The following is a 26456-nucleotide window of genomic DNA, read 5'->3' on the forward strand; positions in this document are numbered from 1 at the left end:
GGAAGGGCAATAAATATGAATACAAAAATAACCAGAAGGACTCTGCTCTGCCTCTTTGAATCTCCCAGATCATGATGGTGGTGGTGATGATATTGCTGTTTTGGAGAGGTGGTGGTGTCCCTTCTCCTTCCCCAAGAAGGCTTGGTTGACTTACCTGGGCCAGGCCTCCTCCGGCCATCATCATTGCTGTAGCTGGGAAGAAGATGGAGAGCAAACTGGGAGGCTCTTGGGGTGCAAGATGTGTGGGTGCCCCCCTTCAGAGGCCCCTCTGTGCACCCCCTCCTGCCTGCCCTCCCTCCCTTTGAGGACCCCCCACCCCTCCTTTCCCTTTCCCTTTTCCTCCTTTCTCTCCTTCCTCCTCCTCCTCCTCCTCCTCCTCCTGCTTTGCCTGTCAGGTCAGCCGGCTGCTCTTTTGTTAGCCTTTGAAGATTTACGCTCCGCAGGGGCCTCCCTCCCTCCCTCTTCGCCCCAGTGCATCATGGAAGTTGTAGTTCATTGCCCTGGGAAAGGAAGGCAAGGAAGGAAGGAAGGAAGGCAGGAAGGAAGGCAGGATGGGAAAGGGGCAGGGCAAGGGTTGCCTCCTTCTGCTCTGGCTTCCTGGGGGGAAAAGGAAGTCCCATGCAAAATGCAAAATGCAAATGCAAAAGAAAGATGCTCAAAATAAAATAACATAAAAACACATTACAGATAGAAATGCAAATGCAATGCAAGAGAAAGCAATGCAATAAAAGAAATGCATTGCAATGGAAAGCAATGCAATAAAATAACTACAGACAAATGCAAATGCAGTGCAATAGAAAGCAATGCAATGCAATGGAAAGCAATGCAATAAAATAACTACAGACAGAAATGCAAATACAGTGCAAGAGAAAGCAATACAACACAATAAAAATATTACAGATGGAAATGCAATGCAAGAGAAAGCAATGCAATGCAAAACATATTAAAGATAGAAATGTAAATAAAATATAACAGAAATGCAGATGCAGTGCAATAGAAAGCAATACAACACAATAAAATCTTACAGATAGAAATGCAATGCAATACAAAGCAAAGCAATGCAAAACATATTAAAGATAGAAATGTAAATATAGTGCAATAGAAAGCAAATACATACAATAAAATATAACAAATACAAATGCAGTGCAAGAGAAAGCAATACAAAATAATCAAAATATTACAGATAGAAATGCAAAACATAGAAATGTAAATGCAGCTCAACAGAAAGCAATACAACTCAATAAAAACATTGCAGATAGAAATGCAATACATATAGAAATGCAAATGCAGTGCAATAGAAAGCCATGCAGTCCAATACAAATATTATAGATAGAAATGCAAGAGAAAGCAATACAATTCAATAAAATATCACAGAAGTGCAATCCAATAGAAAGCAATGCAATGCAAAACATATTAGAGATAGAAATGTAAATATAATGCAATAGAAAGCAAATAGACACAATAAAATATCACAGAAATGCAAATGCTGTGGAATAGTTAGCAATACAATACAATAAAAATATTAGATAGAAATGCAATACATATAGAAATGCAAATGCAGTGCAATAGAAAGCAATACAATTCAATAAAATATCACAGATAGAAATGCAATGCAAGAGAAAGCAATGCAATGCAAAAAGTATTAAAGATGGAAATGTAAATATAGTGCAATAGAAAGCAATTAGATACAATAAAATATAACAGAAATGCAAATGCAGTGAAATAGAAAGCAATACAACACAAGAAAAATATTGCAGATAGAAATGCAATACATATAGAAATGCAAATGCAGTGCAATAGAAAGCAATACAACATAATAAATCTTACAGATAGAAATGCAATACATATAGAAATGCAAATGCAGTGCAATAGAAAGCAATGCAGTGCGATACAAATCTTACAGATAGAAATGCAAGAGAAAGCAATACAATTCAATAAAACATCCCAGATAAAAATGCAATGCAATAGAAAGCAATGCAATGCAAAAAGTATTAAAGATGGAAATGTAAATATAGTGCAATAGAAAGCAATTAGATACAATAAAATACAACAGAAATGCAAATGTGGTACAAGAGAAAGCAATACAACACAATCAAAGTATTACAGATAGAAATGCAAATGCAGTGCAATAGAAAGCAATGCAGTGCAATACAAATCTTACAGATAGAAATGCAAGAGAAAGCAATACAATTCAATAAAATACCACAGAAATGCAATGCAATAGAAAGCAATGCAATGCAAAAAGTATTAAAGATGGAAATGTAAATATAGTGCAATAGAAAGCAATTAGATACAATAAATTATGACAGAAATGCAAATGCAGTGCAATAGAAAGCAATACGATACAATCAAAATATTAGATGGAAATGCAATACATACAGAAATGCAAATGCAGTGCAATAGAAAGCAATACAATGAAATATCACAGATAGATATGCAATGCAATAGAAAGCAATACAATGCAAAAAATTAAAGACAGAAATGCAAATGCAGTGCAATGGAAAGCAATACAACGCAATAAAAGCATGCAATGCAATAGAAAGCAAAAATATTAGAAATGTAAATATAGTGCAATAGAAAGCAATGTGATACAATAAAATATTAGAAATGCAAATGTAGTGCAATAGAAAGCAATACAATGCAATAAAAATATTACAGATAGAAATGCAATGCAATATAAAGCAATACAATAAAATATCACAGATAGACATGCAATGCAATAGAAAGCAATACAATGCAAAAAATATTAAAGACAGAAATGCAAATGCAGTGCAATGGAAAGCAATACAACACAATAAAATATCACAGATAGACATGCAATGCAATAGAAAGCAATACAATGCAAGAAATATTAAAGACAGAAATGCAAATGCAGTGCAATGGAAAGCAATACAACACAATAAAAAATCACAGATAGACATGCAATGCAATAGAAAGCAATACAATGCAAGAAATATTAAAGACAGAAATGCAAATGCAGTGCAGTAGAAAGCAATACGATACAATAAAAGTATTAGAAATGCAAATGCAGTGCAATAGAAAGCAATGCAAAAGAAAGCAATACAATGCAAAAATTATTAAAGATAGAAATGCAAATACAGTGCAATAGAAAGCAATACGACACAATAAAATATCACAGATAGACATGCAATGCAATAGAAAGCAATACAATGCAAGAAATATTGATAGAAATGTAAATATAGTGCAATAGAAAGCAATTAGATACAATAAAAATACTACAGATAGAAATGCAAATATAGTGCAGTAGAAAGCAAAGCAATACAATAAAAATATTTCAGATTGAAATGCAAATGCAATAGAAAGCAATACAATTCAATAAAATATTATAGACTTGCCATCCCCTGCCACACATTGCTGTGGTCCAGTCTGTGTATATGTGTATAAGCCGTGGCACCACCACCAAGAAGACCCTCTTCCTCTTTGGAGAAGTATGCCACAAATGAAGACCTTGTGATGACCTTTCATCAGCACCTCATGACCCAGAGAGTGGGGAACACTCTCCTATTGGCTGGCGGGCATCACAGTCCCACCTCTGCAAGGAATCCTCCCTCAGCTGTTTATGATGTCAACGAGGCTCTGCGAATCATGTTGAAGCCGGCTTCAGCTGGGGCGAGAGTGGGAATTTCAAAGCATTTTACTGTATAAAAGTATATGTTTTGAACTGTATGGCATCTCAGCTTCCTTTGGTGGATTTCCGGAGCTGGCATCCACTTCAGCAGACTTGATAAAATACCTTGGTGGCTTCTTCTTCAACTTAGTGAGTATTGGGAATCCGCCTGTGTTTGTGTTGCAGGATCGTGATGTGGGAAATGATGAGGGAAATGATGGTGCTGAGGCTGAGGTACAAGATGGAGATGGTTTGGTCAATGGTTTTCATACAGACAATGACAGAGAGGCCCCAGTGCAAAGGGCAGTTTCTCATGAGAATATCCCTGCTGGGCCTAGCAATAATAGTTCACTCCCTCTCTCTGTGAGCTCTCAAGATTTGGGTTTGGAAAACAATCTGAGACCTGGGAATTTTAATGAGCAGCCAAATAGGGAGCTGAAGAATAGGCGGCTGGAGATTAGCCAGGATCGACAGCAAACTCAGTGTTTACGTCGCTCTGAAAGGCTTTGTCTGATAAGGGGAAAATGTGGGGGAAAGCGAAACCAATTTCTTAGTTTTGGAATATAAGGTTTGCTTAAAGAGAAAACCTGTTAGATCAGGCATCGTTTGGAAATCAAGTTCATGTGCCATGGAAATCTGTTCAAGGGGTCTTGTTCCTGTGGAGTTTTTTTAGCTTTTTGGATTGTCTTTGGATCCTGTTTGATCCCTGTCTGGATAAATACTGTCTTGGATTGCTTTTATATCTTGTGTGGACATTGCTTTGTGTTACTACCTTTTATGGACTTATTACTTTTTGGAACCTTTGTATTTTCTTACAAGCATTTATTTCTTCTGGCTATTTACTAAGCTTCAATAAAATAAGATTTGTTTCTTCACTCTTCGTGTGATGTGTGTTAAAGTCAGAGGGCTTTTTCCTGACTTGGAGTGCAACAGTAAATGCGGAGTAAAACCGCATTGAGTCGGCGAATTAGGCTGAAAAATGCGGTATAGAAATAAAGCAAATAAATAAATAAATAAATAAATAGTGAGATTTCTTAATTTGGGAACACTGGGATAACTTTTTCATCTCATCAGGTGCACGGATCTACAGATGGCCTGCTGCCAGTACCCTCTAGGCATGGATAGTCGCTTGGATAACTTGTTGCTCGTAATAATTCCGTAAAAATTACCTTTTTGAAGTGATATCGTAGCCTTTTTAAAAACTGAAGTCCCTTTGCCCTTCCGAAGCTTTTTCCGCCATTTTTGTTACGACTCAGGAAGTGAGTTGGAAAGGATTCAGCTTTCCCCCGCTCCCAGTCCCTGGCCTAGGCTCAAGCCAGAGAAGCCAGTTTTAAACCAGAGAAGGAAGTAATTTCCTCCGCTTGCTTTTCCCCGCTTATGAAATAAAACAACTATTTTCAAAGTAAAGACCACCCAATGAAATGGGAAATAACATTTTCAAAGCATTAATGAGAGGATTTGGAAGTCTTGGAAGTTTCGAAGTGTTTTGAATTTTTTTTCAGTGAAAATCGGAATTGACTTTAGACTCAACCCACCAGCACCCCTACATCCGAAATGAGTTTTGAACCATTTTTTTGTGGATCACCCAGGCCTAGTACCCACTTATCAGGACTCGGTATCCGCGCTTCAGGTTTCGCTATCTGCAGCCCAGATCTCAATGTCCGCGGTTGCTTTGAACTGCTCAATTTCAAGGAAATAATAGGGATGGGGTGGGAATCATTCTTTCAGGGATACTTTGTGCTTTCCCTGCACAGCAGCGGGTTGGACTAGATGGCCCAGGTGGTCTCTTCCAAGTTTATGACTCTATGATTTCTGTTGGCTTTTTATGCCACCACATGAGCCAACAATGTGATGCAGCGGCAAAAAAAGCCAATGGGATTTTGGCCTGCATCAATAGGAGTCTGGTGCCTAGATCCAGGGAAGTCATGTGACCCATGCACTACTCTGCCTTGGTCAGAACACACCTTGGTCAGGAGATACCTGGCCCACCAGGTATCTTCCAACTCTAGGATTCAATGAATTACCTGGAATCACATTGTGTCCAATTCTGGGCACCACAATTCAAGGGAGATGTTGACTCTAAGCTGAAATGTGTCCAGAGGAAGAGGGCGACTCAAAGGATAAAAGGTCTGGAGAACAAGCCCTATGAGGAGCGGCTTCAAGAGCTGGGCATGTTTAGCCTGCAGAAGAGAAAGCTGAGAGGAGACATGATAGCCATGTATAAATATGTGAGGGGAAGTCACAGGGTGGAGGGAGCAAGCTTGTTTTCTGCTTCCTTGGAACAAAGGCTTCAAGGAGATTCCATCAGAACATTAGGAAGAACTTTCTGACTGTGAAAGCTGTTCAGCAGTGGAACTCTCAGCCCTAGAGTGTGGTGGAGGCTCCTTCCATGGAAGCTTTTAAACAGAGGCTGGATGGCCATCTGTTGGGGGGCACTCCAGGGAAGCGCCCAAGTTGGCCCATGCATGGTCTAGACCAGGCATCTTCAAACTGTGGCCTTCCAGGGGTTTGGGCATCCAGGTGTTCTGATCTCCAGGTGTTCTGATCTCCAACTCCCACAATTCCTAACAGCTGGACAGTAGGCTGTTAGGAATTGTGGGAGTTGAAGTCCAAAAGACCTGGAGGGTTGAAGTTCACCTATACCTACTATAAGCTATACTGCAGGAGTCCAAAATAAATAGAATCATAGAATCATACAGTTGGACGAGACCTTATGGGTCATCCAATCCAACCCCATCAGCGAAGCAGGAAAATTGCATTCAAAGAACCCCCGACAGATGGCCATCCAGCCTCTGCTTCAAAGCCTCCAAGGAGGAGCCTCCACCACACTCCGGGGCAGAGTTCCACTGCTGAACAGCTCTCAGAGTCAGGAAGTTTTTCCTTGTGTTCATAGAATCAAAGAGTTGGAAGAGACCTCATGGGCCATCCAGTCCAACCCCATTTCTGCCAAGAAGCAGGAATATTGCATTCAAATCACCCTTGACAGAAGGCCATCCAGCCTCTGTTTCAAAGCTTCCAAAGAAGGAGCCTCCACCACACTCCAGGTTTAGTGTGTTCCACTGCTGAATGGCTCTCACAGTCATGAAGTTCTTCCTCATGTTCAGATGGAATCTCCTCTCTTGTCGTTTGAAGCCATTGTTCCATTGCGTCCTAGTCTCCAGGGAAGCAGAAAACAAGCTTGCTCCCTCCTCCTCCTCCTCCCTGTGGCTTCCTCTCACATATTTATACATGGATTCAGGTGTAATACATTTATTTACATTCAAGTGGAATACATTTATTCAGGTGGAATCACCTTCCTGGCTGGCCTACCAGGTATCTTCCAACTCTAGGATTCAATGAATTACACTATGGAACAAAATTTGAAAAATGTTCTGTTCCTGGTTTGAAAGTTTGTGCAGGCCTTTGAAAGTCCTTGTCCTTCTCCATTGTTCTGCATTTTTGTGGCTGCCACAAACTAGGTTGTATTGACTGAGACGTGATAATGAAGTAGATAGAGCAAAATGTGCTATAGTAGGATGATGTCTGTCCTGCACAAACAACGTTTTGGCAATAAGATAAACCTCCATATTATGATTCAATGATGCCAAGTTGGGAGGTCTATCAAATACCTCAGAGGCCAAGGTCAGTGGCGGGAGGCCGAATCTTGAGGTTCTGCAATCACAAAGCACGCTCCACCAACTGTAAGAAAGCCTTTATTGCAAACAAACATAGCTCAGAAAATAATAATAAAACATAATCATTATAATAATACATCTGGAATAGCCCTAAGGGGCCAGTCTGGTTAATGGGATGAAGCTACGGATGTCTCTTGAGGAGCGGCTCAGGGGGAAAGGGCAGAAGGGGCGGCAGGCACAAGGGCAGGTTGGCGGCCTCCTCGGATAGAGAGAGGCCACCCCAAAATGGCAGCTGGCAGGTCCAAGTCTCACCTGGCCACCTGCGGGAGCCACGTCCCTTCAGCAGCTGCACAGGTGCCTGTTCTGAAGGGTGTCAGACCGCACCTGGTGCAATCCTCTCTCGGCAGAAGTTTCCTGAAAGCCCCTTCATCCAAAGGAAAGTCTCGCAGATTGAGTGGCTCGGATGGAACCGGGTTGGCAGCAGGTGCATCCGGGAACACAGAAAGATCGTTTCTGCACACAATGGGGTTACTCATGGATTTGTTTCGTTGCCATAGCACAGGACGCTGCAAGGGCCAGTCTTGCAGACACCTCCTCTCATGCGCACTCCAAAGGCTCAGGCAAATTAAGAGAAATTTGGCTAATGAACCCAATGTGCAGAGGCCGTGTCAGACAACCTTCACTATTGTGCACAGATCACAAACACCTCCCCAACTTTTGGAAAAGAGAGCGCTGGGCCATGTCTGTGATGCTCTCAAACCCCATTGTGACTCTGTGGCAAAAGATAAAAAACTATCTGTTGCAGCTGTACTACGTTCCTGATCCACAAAAGCAGAACTCTGTGCAGATGCATCTCACTTCCCAGCCACCTGGAAGCTTTTGGGAATGGTGGGGGCAAGGATGCATCAAGTACCACAAAGAGCCTCCATGCATAGACTGCATACATGCACCAACCTCCGCAGAATTCTCCAAGCACCTTGATGGCTTCCTCCCTCCCGAGCCTTGTCTAAGCTATTGAAGAAGTGGCACACACTCAGTAAGAAAACCTATTCCATACACCCATGTAGAAGTCTACGAGTTTTAGTCAAACTGCAAAGACCTGGGTGGACTCCTCCATGGGGCTATGTGAGCTCTGTACCTTAACTCTTATTGAAAAAGGAGCCATCCTCTTCTTGGAGTGGAGTCCTGAAGGGGAAGAGCTTAGTCTGTAACTGAAGAACCTCAAGAGCTTAGTCTGCACCTGAAAGAACCTCAAGAGCTTAGTCTAGATCTGAAGAACCTCAAGAGCTTAGTCTGCACCTGAAGAACCTGAAGAGCTTAGTCTAGATCTGAAGAACCTCAAGAGCTTAGTCTGTACCTGAAGAACCTCAAGAGCTTAGTCTGCATCTGAAGAACCTCAAGAGCTTAGTCTGCACCTGAAGAACCTCAAGAGCTTAGTCTAGATCTGAAGAACCTCAAGAGATTAGTTTGCACCTGAAGAACCTCAAGAGCTGAAGAACCTCAAGAGCTTAGTCTGGAACTGAAGAACCTCAAGAGCTGAAGAACCTCAAGAGCTTAATCTAGACCTGAAGAATCTCAAAGGAGCATCCATTCACTTTACTGTCTCTGCCAAGGTTCCACTTTCTGGCCTTTTCGAATGACAATGGTGCTTTCCCCGCTCTGCAGAATTGCCCTTGATTTATCCACAGGTCGTAGAAAATCTGTAATTTGTGACCCCCCAAACCTGCCCTCAACTTATACATGGGTATATACCAGACATAGGCAAACCTCATCCCTCCAGGTGCTTTGGACTTCAACTCCCACCATTCCTAACAGCCTCAGGCCCTTTCCTTTTTCCCCCCAACCGAAGTTTGCCCATGCCTGGTATATATGGAGCAATGGCCAGCTGCAACCAGAATAGGGAAAGCCAATTTTGACGTCAGTGTTGAAATCCAGAGTGTGTTGGGCACAGATGCCAAGGTGGCTATCAACTGGCCTAGTCATTACAGCCTCTTGCACCAGAAATCTCAAACCCTTCACCCCAGAGGTTTTGTGAGAGCAAATGGTCCAGATTCATGTAACGCTTGCCAGAACCAGGTGCTGCTGACCATAATGGCAGTCAGAGCTCTTTAGTCCTCTGAGGCCAACTCAAGGCTTCCCAGGGCCAAGATGTGAGATCGGTAAGGCTAGACGGAGCCCAGTCCTGACAGGACTGCCCCCCCCTCCCCATAGTCACCCCCCAAGAAAGCTGGGCTACAAGCGAAAGAGCAAGTGCACTTCGGGAAGCTACTTACAGAGGAGCGAGCTCCACAAGGACAACGCAAGCAAGCGGGGGCAAGCAAGGTACACTGCATGGCGGACGCCAATCGTCCCCCTCAGCGGGGAAGGGTTTCTTCTCCCAAAGCAAGATCCACACTGAGGGAACGGGACCACATTCCTACCAAGGCACTGAGGCAGCTGCCTCGTCCAGTTACTGCAAGGACAGGGCTCTCTTCCTCCGTCTGACTCAGGTGAGGAAGAGGTGACCAAGGTGGCCTTCCTCTGGACGCTGAAGATTGGCATTGGCCAAGGCAGCACCATCCACCCTTTCCTTCTTCCACAGACATCCAAGGAGCGCATGGCGAACAGGAAGGAAGGAATCTTTTTCACCGGGAAGCAAATGTTCCTTCTACCTTAGAGGCCTGCTGTAGGGTTGGCTTTCCCTGTTTGCCTCATCACACAGAAACCCTTGGTATAGAGAAAAGGGTCTAGGAGTCTTGCAATGTGTGAGTATGCAGGCAACACTGGCAAATATTACACAACAACCATAGTCCCCCCCTCACACGTATACATAGAGGTTGGGTTGGAGCCTCCTTCCACCATAGGCAGATCTTCTCATTTCCACACCCAAGACCTCAAGAAGCTCCCTATTTTAGTCTCCCTCCTCCTTCCGTCTCCCCCTTACCTCTCCTGCACACAGCCCTATGGGAAGGGGAGCTGTGCCAGGAGACGGGCAGATCATCACCCCCCATATGCGGAATGATGATGGGAATTCCTCATGCCCACTGGTCGCTCCTACAAAGGCTCCATTCAGGACAATGTGGGTCTCCTAGCATTTCCTCTGGCGGCAGGCAGCTTCCTCTGCAAGCCCACTTCATGGCACTTTAGAATATGGAGGTCCCCAGGCAACACCCCCTCTCTTACAGAGAGAAACCCCCAATATGTTGAGGGGAATCTTCATACAGGAGAACATCATGTCCTTCTCCTGTGGTTCTCCCACCAGGTTCTGTGTTGGGCTTAAGAAAGACAATTGGAAATGTGCTAGGCTCATAACCCAATGGGGACTCTCCTCCGGTACAGGATGAGTAGTTCAGGCCAGGGTTCTCCCAGCAGGGTTTGTGTTGGGCTTAAGAAAGACAACTGGAAATGTGCTGGGCCCATAACCTGATGGAGACTCTCTTCTGGTACAGGATGACTAGCTCAGGCCAGGGTTCTCCCAGCAGGTTCTGTGTTGGGCTTAAGAAAGACAACTGGAAATGTGCTGGGACCATAACCTGATGGGGACTCTCTTCCTCAAAAGCTTAGTCTAGATCTGAAGAACCTCAAGTGCTGAAGAACTCTAGACCTGAAGAACTTCAAAGAAGCATCCATCCACTTTATTGGATGGATGCTCAGGCCAGGGTTCTCTCAGCAGGATTTGTGTTGAACTTAAGAAAGACAACTGGATATGTGCTGGGCCCATAACCCACTTGTGGTTTTTGACTTATCCTTAACTAGACCCACCGAACCTGTGCGTGTGCAGCCCTCGCCTCTCCCACTGTCCCTTGACCATGAATTCCTCCCCAGGAAGTGAGCCCCTCCTGCCCCACTCCCCAAAGAACTGGGGACTTAAGGCACGGACTCCCCTTGCACCGGAGGGGCCCTCTCAGAACAAGGGAGGGCAGCCCCCCACTCCAAAAGGTGCTGCTCCATCCCAGGAAAGGAACGGGGCCACAAAAACCGTCATGAGACTCTGGGGAAGCAAGGCAGCCGGCTCATTGGGTCAGCAGGGCTGGAGAGGGGCCAGCGGGCTCATTGCTAACAACGGGGGAAGGAATCTTCTGTAAAGTGCTTCTGCTGCCCCCCTCCTGCCCTCCCACCCCATTCTGTACACCCACCTGTCCGGCCTTTCCGGTCCCCCCTGCCCTTCCTCCTCCTCCTCCTCTTTGGTCAATGCTTCTCTCCCTCGCCTTCCAAGACTATTTGCGGCCACCGGCCAGAATCAAGCCTCGGAGAGGAAGGGGCGCAGGAGGGAAGCCCTTGCATTGCCGTGCCGCACGACCCATAACTTTGCCTCTCCCCAGAGCTGGCTAGATGGTCACCTCGGGTTAAGAAAGGGAACGAGGAGGGGTTCGGTTGTCCTTGATCCTGGAGGAAGGTTTGCTTCTTGTACTCCTCACCTGCCCACAAACAAATCCTCCAAGAACACCGTTGCTTTTGAAGCATAAGCGCGCTCTCCCCCAACACCGTCCCCACTTCTTTGGAAAGGGGGACTTGTTTCCTTTAAACCCCCTCCCAAAGTGATACAAAGGTAGAATCAATATGGTAGGCCTTCAAAACACTTGCCCACTCACTGGAGTCTTCTTTGCCACCAATGGCACTCAAGGCGAAGGACTCCGATGGGATTTATGGGGGGGGGGGGGGGGCTTTTGCACTGTTTATACCTTGACAGTACACCCTATTTTCTGTGTCCCTCTCCCCACCTTCCTTTCCTCTAAAGTTCCACATCCAAAACAAGAGCTGTTGTGGTTCGGTCCCAAACTGAACGTTTCCTCCATAGTGTGTCATTTCCACTTTTTGCATGGATGCGTGAGGAAAAGGAGACAGGGGTCTGCCAGAAGAGGGTCTTTCAAGGACCCAAAAGTTCATGCAACATGGAAGATGTGTGGGGCCATTGTTCCTGTCCATTCAAACCTCGAGCGGCTTGGGTACTGACCGATTGTTTCCGGAAACTGCCACCTTGACATCAAGTCTCCTGCAGCCGTCATGACATACATGTCCAGTTGTGGTTTTCCATGTTGCTCAGAGTGTGGCAGGCACGCTGAAAGGCCAGGGGGGTCCCAATGTCGTCTTTCCTCGCAAGGAAATGAAGGGGGCCTTGAAGGGACAAGCTTTCAAAGTGGGGAGGCCAGAGCGGCCCCCGAGTCCTGGGCTTCCTTGCAGGATGAAAAGGGGATCTGGCCACACAATGGAGTGAAAGGGTTCTGTGGGTTCTTGGGGAAGGGGCAGGAAAGATGAGGCGGAGCTGGGATGAGGAGAAATATACTTGGCACAATATATTCAACCTGTGCAAGCTTCTGTGGGGCGGCGGCGGCTGCTCCACGGCGGGCTCCTCGGCTGTTGCCCGTTGGCCGCTCGAGTCCAATGTTAGAAGAAGAGGAATTACCGAGGGGGCTCACAGGTATGTGTCCCAAGCGGGGCGTGTGGAGGCGGAGGGCTTCCCTGTCCACGGTACATGCATGAGCCCCACGTCCGAGCCCCCTGGGATGCCAGGAAGGTTGGGAAGGGTGGGCGGCCCCACAGCCTGCGCTTGCACGGCGCCCGTCCTCTCGTTGGGGAGCTACCGCAGGGAGTCCGGGATGGAGCACAGTCTGGGGTTGGGGGCCACCGGGTGGCCTTGCCCCCCCTGCGGGAGCGGGAGGGTGCGGGCCGGGCAGGGGATGCCCAGCCAAGCCCGGCCGGGGGCGTCCCTGCTGCCCGCCTGGAGCTGCCCCAGGTGTGGCGGGTGAGGAATGACCAGGGAGGCCCGGCTGGCGTGGCAGAGGCAGTGGAGCATCTCGCTGGGCGGCCCATCCACCGTGGCGAGCCGGGGGCCGGCGATCCCCTTGGGCTTGGAAGTGATGGGCTGGGGTTGCCCCATGGGCACCACGGAATGGGCGCTGGAGGTGGGCAGCGCGGGCAGGCTCAGCCGGCGCTGGCAGTGGAGCATCTCCACGTGGGGATCCATCACGGCCAGGGAGGCGCTGAGCTTGGGGCCCTGGTCGGGACCGGGGGCCGACACCCCCTGGAGGAGCCCCGCTGGGCCGGCGTTGTGGGGGCCGCCAGGTTGGGGAGGGTCAGTGGGGAGACTCTGCCCCCCGTGAGGGGCCCGGTGGAGGCCCGGAGTGGGGTCGCTGGGGAGATCGGGGCGGGGGGCTGGCGTTGCCCGCTGTGCTGCGGTGGAGGCATCGCCGGCCAAGGCAGCTTGTTGCTGTTGTTGTTGCTGCTGTTGTTGCTGCTGCTGTTGTTGTTGCTGTTGTTGTTGCTGTTGTTGTTGCTGCTGCTGAAGGCTGGGGACGGCCAAGAGGGCCCCTGTCAGGGGGTCGGTCCCCAAGACCTGCCGGTGGGTTCTCTGGTGGGCCCGCAGGGCGGACTCGCCCTTGAAGCGCTTGGGGCAGCAGGAGCAGGCGTGGGGCCGCTGCTGGGAGTGGGTGCGCTGGTGGGCGGCGAGGTTGCCCTTCTGGCTGAAGCGCCGGCCGCAGGTGGCGCAGGGGAAGGGCCGCTCGCCCGAGTGGATGCGGCGGTGGGTGATGAGGTTGGCCCGCTGGTTGAAGCGCTTCCCGCACTCGGTGCAGGCGAAGGGCTTCTCCCCGGTGTGGATGCGCTGGTGGGTGATGAGGTTGGGCCGCTGGCTGAAGCTCTTCCCGCAGACGTTGCAAGGGAAGGGCTTCTCCGTCTGGCGGCTGCCCCGCGGGACGGACACCTTGGGTTCCGGGGCGATGAGCCCCTCCTGCACCGCGTGGGTGCGCTGGTGAGCCGCCAGGTTGGCCTTCTGGCTGAAGCGCTTCCCGCAGCGCAAGCAGGGGAAGGGCCGCTCGCCCGTGTGCACGCGCTGGTGGGTCAGCAGGTTGGGGCGCTGGCGGAAGCGCTTCCCGCACTCCAGGCACGGGTAGGGCTTCTCGCCCGTGTGGATGCGCCCATGCGTGATCAGGCCCTGCTTCTGCCGGAAGCACTTGCCGCAGACCACGCAGGCGAAGGGGCCCGAGCCCAGGCCCTGGGAGGGGCGCCCGGGGCCACACAGGCTGGGCTCACAGGAGGCGGCCTCCTCCTTCTTGACCCGGGGCTGGTTCCGCAACTGGGCGCTGTTGGGTGCCAGGAAGAGCCCGGCCCGGGAGCTGTCGGGGAAGAGCTGGTAGCGCTCCAAGCTGGCCACAAAGCCCTTCTGGCCGCCCTCCTCTTCCTTGATGGCCTTGCCACGGCCGGCTGCTGCTACTGCGCCTATAATGAGGAGTAAAAATGCGCTGTCAGAAGAGGAGAAGAAAAAGCTATCTGGACTTTTACCAAACTTATCAGTAGCTTACTGCCATCATCAGATAAGACTCCCCCCCCCCCCCCCCCCCCCCCCAATGTCTGAGCCTGAGTCTGAACTGTCTGGGCCTTCTGAGCCTGACTTTCTGCAGGATGACAAGGAAGCTGATGGGTTACAGATTTCTGTACATGTTCCAGCTAGTGAGGCAGACGGAGCTGATAGTGTGGCTTCTGAAGAAGAAACAGCAAGTCCGTTCCCCAGAGAAAGGAATGTGCCTTTAGATAAAGATAGTGAAACTTTACAACTGCAGGTGGAGACTCCTTTTGGTTCCCAGGGTGATCAGGCCCAGGCAAGCCTTCAAATGCTAATGAAGGTGCTCAGTTGAAACATTCACACCTAGCTCCAGCAGACAAAAGTCCTTTGTCTCACCCCAGCCATTCCACAGATATATAAACCCATTTTTCCTACTTCCAACAGACCTCACTACCTCTGAGGATGCTTGCCATAGATGCAGGCGAAACGTCAGGAGAAATGCCTCTAGAACATGGCTCTATAGCCCGAAAAAACCCACAAGAACCTAGTTATGTTATTGATTTAGATATGTGATATATTTTATATACAGCGGTTCCTTGCTACTTCGCGGTTTGCTTATCGCGGACTCGCTGTTTCACGGGGTTTTTTAAAAAAGAATTTAAGTAGCAAGGGAACACTGAGGATTGAGGCGGCATCGCGGGGCCCAGGCAGCGGCAAGAAGCCCATGTGGCCACGAGGAGGAGGAGAAGATAAGGAGGGCGAGGGGAGAGGGTCAGGGGGCATCCCTACTTCGCGGAATTTCACTTATTGCGGGTGGTCCTGGAACGTAAAACCCGCGATAATGAGGGTCACCCTGAGTCCCCCTCGGGGGTGAGAAGGGCAGGTTACAAATGCAGGAAATAAATAAATAAACGTAAGGCCTTGAATTTGCCATTCATTATGTTGCAAACCGTCTAGATTCCCCCCAGGGGTAAGAAAAGTGGTATAGAAATGCAGTTAATACATAAATAAATAAACAAACAATAAAGGCATTGCAGAGCAGCCATATTTTTGTGGGTGTCCTGGGGAGTTTAGGGGTTGCAAAAAAGGGCCTCAGGGATGGCAGGTGGCCTACAGTTTCCCCACATTTTCCTGGAATCAAAGCAATTGCTTTCTCTTTTGTCAATAGAATGTTGCCCCTTTACAGGACAGAGTCAAAACTGAATATAAATAATTTTGGTTGCAGATTTATGTAAGTGAAGATTAGACTCTTTAAAAAAGTAGGTGGGATTTTAAAAGTTGTGATTCACATTCAGGGAAGAAGATGACACAGCTTTATGAACAGCTACACCCAAGTTGAAACATATTGAGCAGGAACTTGGATAATGGTTTGGTGGTCAAGCATGGAGGATTCTAATCTCAAGTCAGTCCTCATGCAGTCATGCGGTCAAGAGCCCTGGGAAGTTATTTGTCTTCTTAATTTATGGATTAGCATATGACCATTGAGACAAGTTCTTTATGGGTTCCTGATCTTCAGAGGAACTAGAGAACAGGCACCAGGGAGGCATCCTTGGGATAGGGAAGAGGAAACCTGAGGGTCCATAGCTTGTCAGGTGCAAAAACCTTCAGGATGTAAAAAGATATAAACCCTGGTTTCCATGACTGACTAGAGCAGTGGTCCTCAACCTGTGGCTCCCCAGATGTTTTGGCCTTCAACTCCCAGAAATCCTAACAGTTAGTAAATTGGCTGGGATTTCTGGGAATTGTAGGCCAAAACACCTGGGGAGCCACAGGTTGAGGACCACTGCTCAAGAGCAAAGCGCCAAAACTAGTGAGCCAAGCACACCAAGGATCCCAGAGTGAGCCCTGGTGATGTTTGAAGGGGTGGCACAAAGGGGAGCCTTGGTGATGCTCAGAAGCAGAGGCATGAAAAGGATCAAGAATAGGCCTCTGCAGCCACCTATGGACCCACCGCCAAGACACATCACTTGGAGGGACAACAAGTACATTAAGGTATGGATGAGGAAGCTTTGGAATAAGGAAAGGAGTAAGCAGGGTGGAGCACTGGAGAGCAGCGATGGGAGAAGTGACCGCAGAAGCCAAGCCAACCCCATGGCCGGAGGAAGCTCAAGAGCCAGACCGTCATTACTGTCTGTTCTTTGTCTCGCTGTGGCTGCCAGGTCAGGACTATCCCAAGAGCAGTGGTTCTCAACCTGTGGGTCCCTAGGTGTTGCACCTCAGAGTAGATTCACCTTGCTGAAGACACCGAACTGCACACAGCCAGAAGTCTTTATAGTTTATTAAAAATAAAAGGTAAAAAGTTCTTAAAGGCAAAGGTTAAAGTCCCAACAGATCAATATCCTCAAGCACTTGAAGCTTAATCCAAAAAGGTACCAGCAAAAACCCAAGAGAACATGACAAAATCCTGAGACCATGAACACAAAAACTGCAAGATAAATCCAGACAAGCAAAGGCAAGCTTCTTAGTTGAACGCAAAGTTGCTTTGACAAAGGTTTGGTCTCACACACATGGATTAATACCCTTTGCAAAACATGAAGGTGTTTCTTTGGCCTCTGGCCTCCCTCTTGTTAGCTATCCTCTCACTCCTTCGAACTCAGAATTCCAAACGGTCAGCCCGATCTAAGGTTCCCATTTCGTTAAGGTCAGTCTGTTCATTAGTGTCAGCCTGTTTCCCTGCTTGCTCATTATCAGGCTGAGAACTGTCCTCCTTCTCTGAGTCAATCTGCACCTGCACCTGACTAGTTTCAGTATCAACACTCTCATGCCTTGCTGTGGGAAACTGCACTTCTTCACTGTCTATAACAGGGACGTCTATAATAGGGACATCTTGAACCAAACTGTGAACCCGAGTCCCATCATGCTCATCAGAGACAGTCTGTGATTTCAGCTGAGTCACAACACTAGGTACTTTGGCCTTCACCTCCCAGAAATCCTAACAGCTGGTAAACTGGCTGGGATTTCTGGGAGTTGTAGGCTGAAACACCTGGGGACCCACAGGTTGAGAACCACGGAACTAGAGCAACTTCTATTACAGACTTCTTGGAGGAGCGACAGCCTCAGCCTCCACCCCTCACCTTGACAGGATCCGGTGCACAGCTTGCCTTCCTCCAGCTTCTGCCGGTCCGTCACGCCAAGCTCCTCCCACCGCTCAATCCACGACAAACTCTCGGGCTTGAAAAAACGGTAGCCTGGGGCAGAGGGCAAAGAGACAACAGTTACTTCCCAAAGAGACAACAGTTACTGAAGCAAGAGCTCAGCACTTGCTTCAGTTGTGAGCAGGGACTCTGGGGAGGGAATCATGGGGCCTTTGAACCCAAACAGTTGGAGATCAGTGGCATACCTGGGCAGGGATCTGTTGGAATCCCTCGGCTGGAGTCCAGTTGGTCGCCAATGCACTGCTCTCCTGCGCGCTCAATCCGAGACAGGAGGTCAGGTTTGAGAACCGGGTAGCCTAAGACAGGAGGACACCAGGCATGGGTTGCTTTTCAAAAACTGACAGAGACATCCCCTCCACTCTCTCTCACTTCCAGATATTACTGAGGCAGTGATCATGGGTAGGTAAGCAGCCCTGTCCTGAGGGGTTTTGGGGTAATTGTTGTCAGAAAAATTAAAAATTAACTAGGTATTTTAATTACAAAAATGTGAGCCAAGGGTTAAATGGATGCAATGACTCAATAAAAGCTGCAGTTCAATATAAGCAGGTGTGCCTGTAGCTTAGTACGCTCTGAGTGTTAGTTGCCCTCAGTATGAAGAGGCTTCAGTCTGAAAGAGGCCTCAGTGTGAGGCAACCTTCAGTGTTAGTAGGCCTCAGTGTGAGGTAGGCCTCAGTGTTAGTAAGCTTCAGCGTGGGAGAGGCCTGGTGTGAGAAGGAATCGGTGAGAGAAGCCCCAGGTTGAAGGCCTCGTGTGTAAAGCTCCAGTGTGAAGGCTGTTGTGTGTAAAAGGCTACTGTGTGAAGTTTAGTGTGAGAAGAGGCTCTCTGAGAATGAAGCTTTTTATTTGCACGAGAAAGAAGCCCAGTGTGGAAGCAAAGAAGGAAGTATAAAGAACTTTCTATTTCTGTTATGGAAACCTTGTGCTTGTAAATAGTGCAACCATATTATTTTGCAATAAAGAAAAACCTCCGATGGAGGAGATAACATTGGTCTGTGCGTTTTTTGTTCTTTTTATCACTTTGGTCTACTCGTGCTGGGTCACACGGCTGCTAATAAGTTACTCTGCTGTACATTTATGGGGAGGGTCTTTTGTTAATAAGCCCACTCGCCCAACAATCCAGAAGTCAGTGAAGCCTTTCCCCCAGACAGTATAGGGCCAAGATATTTGAAGGTACCCTTCTTCTTAGATCAACTTACTAGCAATTTATTATCATTGTCCAAGGCCCGCTATATATAAACCAGAAAGGCTAGGTCAATAGTGACTTCATAGAAAAATAGAGTTGGAAGGGACCACATGGGTGATCTAGTCCAACCCCCTGCCATGCAGGAAAAGCACAATCAAAGCATCCCAATTCTGACAGTACCATTCTATCCCAAGGAAGGACATTTATTTATTTATTTATTTGCAACATTTATATGCCGCCCTTCTCATCCCGAAAGGGACTTAGAGCAGCTTACAAGATACACACACACACACACACATTATACCATTAGCACACTACAATATCAGCGCTATACATCACTATATTGTACTATGCAACTATATTGTAATATTATTAGTAATATTACATGTAATATAACAATAATACAGTAAAATAATAAATGCAATAAAAGCAGTAATAGAGTAAAATAATGTAAATGTAATAATAATAACAGAGTAAAATAATAAATGTAATAAAAATAATATTAATAGCAGAGTAAAATAATAAATAACCTTGACTCGAGTATAAGCCGAGGGGATTTTTTTCAGGCTAAAAAAAGGGGCTGAAAAATTAGGCTTATATCGAGTATATACAGTATATATATAGATAGATAGATACACACGCACGCACACTACATTATACCATTAGCACAGTACAATATTAGCGCTATACATCACTATATTGTACTATACAATTATATTGTAATATTATTAGTAATATTACATGTAATATAAAATATATAATTATAATATCATAATATTATTATTAGTAGTATTATACTGTATTACATCTAGGCTGCTTACCAACAGTCAGCCAAGTCTATTTTGTTGTGTCAGGCTGTTTCATGTGTCATTGTAACCCTAGTCTTCTATCAGGGAGAGACTTGCCCCAGGATCTCTAGTTCTGTTCCAAAATTCTCATTGGTTTTTGTTTGTTTGTTTTGCTGCTCTGTGTTCTCACATCATGAAGTAAAGGTACTGCCTAGGAATTCCCAAGGAAGCTCCATCCATTTCCAAAAGGCTGCAGAGCACTTGGACCCCCAGATTAAAACACCCACATCTCCACTGGGTCTTTCCTATCCTTATTCAGACTCAATGTCTTCCTTGGAAGTACAGACAAGCTGTCTTTCTGAGATTCAATACACAGGGCATGATAAAGATGGGTTCTGCAGCATGCTCCCACTAACTAAGCATCCTGAGGGGATCTCATCTTACCCAGAGAAGTGACCAGCTCGTAGTTCTCCATCCCCACCTCCAGGTGTACCGTGCGGGTTCTCCGTGAGCTCCTCCTCCGCCTTCAGGAGGACGCAGACCAGGGGAGGCTCAAAGGTCACCTGTGAGGACAAAGCATGGCTTCACTTGACATAATCAGGAGCCCACCAGCTTTTGTTGTGTTCTCTCGGGCTGGCAGCAGCAGCAGCAGCAGCACTCCTATCAGGGATGTCCTTCTTGGACCCACTTGGAGAGGCTGTTTTATGCTACCCGCATCTGCTTTATGTTTTGCACTTACTGACTCCTTGAGCAAATAATAACCACAAAGGAAAATAGCAGGCGAAGTACAATACAAAGGTACAAGGAAGAGCCCTCACTTCCCATTCCCAGCTGAAAACCAGCTCTCAGACTTGAAAGGCAGATGGGACAAAATGCCCAACCATCTCTTTAAGAAATGCTGACCGGCTTCCGCCCAGCATTGATCACCCTCACAAACAGCTGTGTGGAAGTAGAAACAGGAAACTGGATCCTGGGGTTCTTCCTACCTCCACCCCTTGAGCCCCTTTGCATGCAAGGAGCACAGAGTGAGGCGAGCAAATCAAAGTCGTCACAGAGAGGGTCAAGCCCTGCCCAGCTGGCCCTACCTGGGCAACCCCTCCTGCAGGCATTTCCCGGGGCAATTCTCCAGGGTGGACAAATCATGGTTCGCCTCAGCAGCTGGAAGGCCAAAGGGATTTGTCTGATGTGTGTTGTGATCTCCTTCTTCTGTTCACTGGGGCTGCACCTTCTGAGTGCTCCTGCATCAAGCGATAAAGAAAGAAAGAAAAAACCCTGTTGTTATTGCAATTTTATGTGTTAGCGTTTTATATTTATCTACCATTTCATGTTATATGCTACACCCTGGAATGTCTTTGTAAGCTACCCCAAGTCCTTTAGGAGATGGAGACAGGATATAAATAAACATTATTATTATTATTATTATTATTATTATTATTATTTAAAGCTGTGAGTGCCTGGAAGTCCTGATTGCAAGACAAGCAGGGCCTCAGGGCTGCCCAAGGTCTCTCCCCCCTCCCACCTCTGGTCCACAGGGTCAACCCATACAGAGGAGGGCAGGGAAGGCAGAGTTGACCCCAGAGGTCTTCTCTACGCCCAAGAGAACAGCAGAGAGGAGGCCACAGTCTCTCTTTCCTGCTTCCTATTCTCACAGGACCAGCCTTTCCCAACTCAGCACCCCCTCAAAGTGGTGGATCTTGAAGAATTTTTTTCATAATCATTTTCTCTCAACATAACTTTATTACATTTGAGTTTGTATATTTCCCCAGAGAGGGAGCATGTAGTAAGTAGTAGTCTGAGCACTGCACTATAGCTCTGGAGATCATTCAGACATGCAAATAGACATGCATTGTGCAACCCACCCAGCCTCTGAAGGAATCTTGCCAAGAAAACCCTGTGATGGGGATGCTTTAGGATGAAACTGAAGAGCCATCTAACAACAACAACAACACCCTGAAACACAATAAGATTAGCAAGAAGATTGCGCAGACAGACTACAAGCAGAGGCACAACACCGTTGCTCAGATGATTCATTGGAACTTGTGCCACAAAGACCATCTGCCTGCGACAAAGACACGGTGGGATCACAAGCCTGAAAAAGTTACAGAAAATGAACCCTTCAAACTACTCTGGGACTTCTGAATTCAGACAGACATAGTTTTGGAGCACAAGACTCCTGATCTCATGATTGTGTTAAAAAACTAAGTATGGATAATCAATGTTGCAATCCCAGGCGACAGCAGGATTGAAGAGAAACAACTGGAAAAGATGACACGATATGAGGATGTAAAGACTGAAATGCAAAGACTGGGACAAGCCAGTCAAGGGGGTCCCAGTGGAGATTGGCACACTGGGTAAAGCGCCTAAAGACCTTGACCTGCACTTAAACAATAGGTGCTGACAAAATTACCATCTGCCAGCTGCAAAAGGCCACCTTACTGGGATCTGCACGCATTATTCACCGATACATCACACAGTCCTAGACACTTATTTATTTATTTATTTACAGTATTTATATACCGCCTTCCTCACCCCTGGGGGGACTCAAAGCGCTTTACTTGGGTAGTGTCTGACGTATGATCCAATACAACAGCCATCAGAGTGACCTTGTTTGCTGTGCACTCATCTTGTTGTGTTTCTAATCATAATAAAACAATAACTTTATTTTTATACCATGCCTCCATCTCCCTGAAGGGACTCGGGGCGGCAGAAATGGGGATAAGCCTGATCAAAATAGTTAAAATAACACATTTAAAATGCGTAAAAACAGCAAGAAGAGAAATAAAACAACAATGGCATAGCACAATATAACAATATGAATGGGTTCCTTGGTAGACAGGTTAAACACAAATAATCCACTTATAAGGATCAGATAATGAATAAGTCCAAAAAATAGGTAGAATGTGAAACTTAGACTGTTCAATTCACAGTAATCACAAAATTAAACAATATGAAATAAGTTCTGTACAGTCTTTTAGTAATATCGTTGTATGTTCATGAATCAGCCTCCCACGACCGGTTTCGGCCTTTGCTTCAAGCCTTCTTCGGGTGGTCTGTAATTTTACATACATACATACATTTTACAATTGTATAGGTTGAACATAATGTAATAGAATGCATTTAGAAATACTTACAAAGTTCAGTCTTTTACATATGTTCTCATAAGAGATACTTAAGTTTTTTGCAATGGGATCTAGGTAAAAGGAACAAATTGTGGCTATTAACATTTAAAAATTACATATATCAAAGTAAATGTTTTCCCAATATATTTCACCAATTAGGTGTATACTCACAAGATACTCTGCTTCTGAGTTTGATTGTAATTGCGAGTATGAACAAGATCTGGGGGTTTCCTCTATTTAAAGAGGAAAATGAGCATCAGATGTAGAGGAGACAGAGAAGTTAATTTAAGGCTCATTTAAAGTTATAGGTGTGGAAAATGTCAACACTAGATGGCGTTGTGAGTAATGTACTCCCCAGGGATGTATAGTACACAAGGGATAATACAAAAAACCTCAAAGTTATATATAGCAACTGTATGAATTGTGTTCATTAAGACCATATGGGTGTTCCGTCCGTAATCTGAAGATCCAATATGCTTCCCTTTGTAGGAGTTTAATGTTAAGGTCCATGTGTTTGGATTGTGTGACTACTTCTAATATGTGGTATTTAAAAGATTCAGGGTTGTGCCATAGATCATCAAAATGTTTATACAGTATGGAATCTCTGGAATTAGTTCTAATTTTGCTCCGGTGTTCTATAATCCTAGACTTCACTTCTCGACGAGTTTGGCCAACGTACATCAGATTGCATTCACAAATAATCACGTAAATAACCCCCTTGGTTGTGCATGTAGCAAAATGGGAGAACTTAATTATCAATGGTGGGTGTTGGTGTGTAAAAATTTTTGTCTCCACCAATTGGTTACACACTGAGCAATGATGGCACCGATAATTGCCAATCAGATTTGATTTCATGGTCCGAACATTATGTGTTAAGTCTGAATGTACCAAAAAATCCCCAATGCTCTTGGTTCTTTTATATGCTATTAATGGGGGTCTTTCACAGCCCGGGATGTCCCTTATTAAGTTCCAGTATTTTTTAATTGTTCTGATGGCTAAATTGGACATGTTAGTGAGAGTAAGTGGCCATATTAATCTATCTACTCTGGGTCTAGTCTTGTTCTCTAGAAGTTTAGACCTGGGAATGTTGGCTACTTTTAGATAAGATGATTGTATTATATGTTCAGGATATCCCCGGTTCCTAAACTGCCGTTTCGTTACCTCAATCTCATGAGTGAAATCCTGTTGGGTCGAGGAATTACGTTTAATCCTGAGCATCTGTGAAAACGGTAGATTATTTTTTAATGCCCAATGATGGTAACTATTGTAGTGTAACAGAGAGTTTCTATCTGTGGTTTTACGGTGGTTTCTCACCCTCAATCGGTCGTTTTCTTTTATAATCATAACATAAAATCATAAAACCAAGGATGTGGTACTGATGTTCCCTGTAAATTTGATATTGTGGTGTACTGTATTGATCCAGGATAATAATGTTTCTGCCTCATGATGTGAGTTTATAATGATGAAAATATCATCAATAAATCCGCAATATTTGATTATGCTACCCGCTACAGGGTTATATGCACGATTCAAAATTATATTGTTTTCCAAATTATCCATAAATAAATTTGCTATTGAAGGTGCAACAGGGCTGCCCATGGCCACTCCTTGTATTTGAAAATAATATTTTTGGTCGAATTTAAAGAATTTTTTTTCGAGAATGATATCAAGGAGGTCCAACAAAAAGAAAGTGGGAGGGTGACAGTTTGATCTCCTGTTCAGAGTAGACTCACATACAGTGCGTGCCTCTTCTATTGGAATGCTAGTGTACAATGAAGTTACATCTATAGACATCAGAACAGCATCATTGGAATCACCAAGGGTTCAATAATATTAATGAAGTGTTTAGTGTCCCTAACATAAGATGAAGTCTGTTTTACAAAGGGTTGTAAATAGTGGTCCACAAATTTTGCTAGTGGTTCTAGAATGGAGCCACAAAGTTTGCAAGCTTGGTAGTTGATTAAGTGTCCTTTGACCAGTATCTGGCCACTTGGAGTGCTTCTGGTGTTGCCGTAAGGAGGTCCCCCATTGTGCATGTGGTGGGGCTCAGGTTGCATTGCAGCAGGTGGTCAGTGGTTTGCTCCTCTCCACACTCGCAAGTCGTGGATTCCACTTTGCAGCCCCATTTCTGAAGGTTGGCTCTGCATCTCGTGGTGCCCGAATGCAGTTTGTTCAACGCCTTCCAAGTTGCCCAGTTTTCTGTGTGCTCAGGAGGGAGTCTCTCATTTGGTATCAGCCATTGGTTGAGGTTCTGGGTTTGAGCCTGCCACTTTTGGACTCTCGCTTGCTGAGGTGTTCCAGCGAGTGTCTCTGTAGATCTTAGAAAACTATTTCTTGATTTAAGTAGTTGACGTGCTGGCTGATACCCAAACAGGGGATGAGCTGGAGATGTCTCTGCCTTGGTCCTTTCACTATTGGCCGCTACTTCGTGGTGGATGTCAGGTGGTGCAATACCGGATAAACAGTGTAATTTCTCCAGTGGTGTAGGGCGCAGACACCCCATGATAATGTGGCATGTCTCATTAAGAGCCACATCCACTGTTTTAGCGTGGTGAGATGTGTTCCACACCGGGCATGCGTACTCAGCAGCAGAGTAGCATAGTGCACGGGCAGATGTCTTCACTGTGTCTGGTTGTGACCCCCAGGTTGTGCCAGTCAGCTTTTGTATGATATTGTTAACAGTTGTGATGAACGGTTCATGGTTAAAGTGCAATGCCAAATTAAATTGGGGGTAACGGGCAATATAAGGTGTAACACTGTACCTCTAAGCAGGAGACAGTAGTAAAGTGCAGGGACTGAAACTTAGGTCGTAACTGGGAGTCAAACATTTTCTGGGGAAACCGTCTTATTGAAAGCACAATGGGATATCCATGTTTTTAGATCTTCATGAAAGGACACCGAAGAACATAGTCGCCCTGCTTTTGTCTGAAGAACTTTGCAACCACAAGATGTGAGCCATGCGCTCAGATGTCTTTCCGAGAGGAAGTGAAATTTCAGAGGAGCCAGAAGAGGAAACTGCCCATGGGATCACCATATCTTTGATGCACAATCTGGGGACAGTCTGTGGCCATTTATTCAGCTGGCTGCGCATGCACAAGCTGAATGGAGCGGACCCTGGGGCTCCTTTTATATTTCCGATACATCCGAGCCATTCCCAGCCCTTGCAAACACTTCTTTCCTTGCAGTGACTGAACAAGAGACTCCTGCCAGTCTTTTCCAGCTCTGGATTTCTGCCCTTAACCACAGTCCCAGGATAGGATACCATCTATTCAGGGTGACGTGGGAGGAAGTGGTGGAATAAACACAGCTGAGGTCCCCAGTGCAGAACCCAGCACCCTGAATGTTGAGGTCCATTCCTTTTTTGTAATAAATAAGGTATTTTTCAGCTTGTGGGGTGAGGTAATTGAGACTGAGAAGACGTGCAGTGCCCAAGGGGGTCCAAGCTCACTTACGAGCCTCAGGAGGGACCAGAGCATGGGCTGCGCTCCTTAGGCCAACCCTCCAGACTCCGAGCTGAGGAAAAACATCTGAGGAGAACATAAAAACAAAGGGAAAGGGCTCCCTTAGACGGCATCAATAGAATTGTCCTTTCCAAGCCAAGGGAAGCAATGTGTTGTTGTTGTTCATTCGTTCACTCGTCTCTGGCTCTTTGTGACCTCATGGACCAGCCCATGCCAGAGCTCCCTGTCGGCTGTCACCACCCCCAGCTCC

General features: G+C 46.2%; 2 protein-coding genes across 5 annotated transcripts in view; both read right to left on the reverse strand.

Moving 5' to 3' along the window:
- REPIN1 (replication initiator 1) overlaps positions 1 to 313 on the reverse strand; it is an 18650-nt gene extending 18337 nt beyond the window's left edge. Inside the window, exon 1 of the mRNA XM_060782788.2 lies at positions 155 to 313. Coding sequence (XP_060638771.2) covers positions 155 to 184 — 30 coding nt within the window. The 5' untranslated portion in view covers positions 185 to 313. The remainder of the gene's footprint in view (positions 1 to 154) is intronic.
- A 6991-nt stretch (positions 314 to 7304) lies between these two features.
- LOC132779088 (uncharacterized) overlaps positions 7305 to 26456 on the reverse strand; it is a 32457-nt gene continuing 13305 nt past the window's right edge. The window contains exons 2-7 of one of the 4 annotated variants that reach the window (XR_010910213.1): positions 20712 to 20864; positions 20071 to 20189; positions 17841 to 17951; positions 17575 to 17688; positions 8742 to 14436; positions 7305 to 8462 (exon numbers count right to left, since the gene is read on the reverse strand). Coding sequence is in view for 1 of the 4 variants with exons in the window: in XM_060782787.2 (XP_060638770.2) it covers positions 12800 to 14436; positions 17575 to 17688; positions 17841 to 17951; positions 20071 to 20101 (1893 nt within the window). In the remaining 3 variants the exon portion in view is untranslated. Of the gene's footprint in view, positions 14437 to 17574; positions 17689 to 17840; positions 17952 to 20070; positions 20190 to 20711; positions 20865 to 26456 lie in introns of all 4 variants that reach the window. The other 3 variants (XR_010910212.1, XR_010910211.1, XM_060782787.2) reach the window with 3 other exon arrangements.

The sequence above is a fragment of the Anolis sagrei genome, chromosome 6 (assembly GCF_037176765.1).
Source record: "Anolis sagrei isolate rAnoSag1 chromosome 6, rAnoSag1.mat, whole genome shotgun sequence".
NCBI classification, from domain to species: domain Eukaryota; kingdom Metazoa; phylum Chordata; class Lepidosauria; order Squamata; family Dactyloidae; genus Anolis; species Anolis sagrei.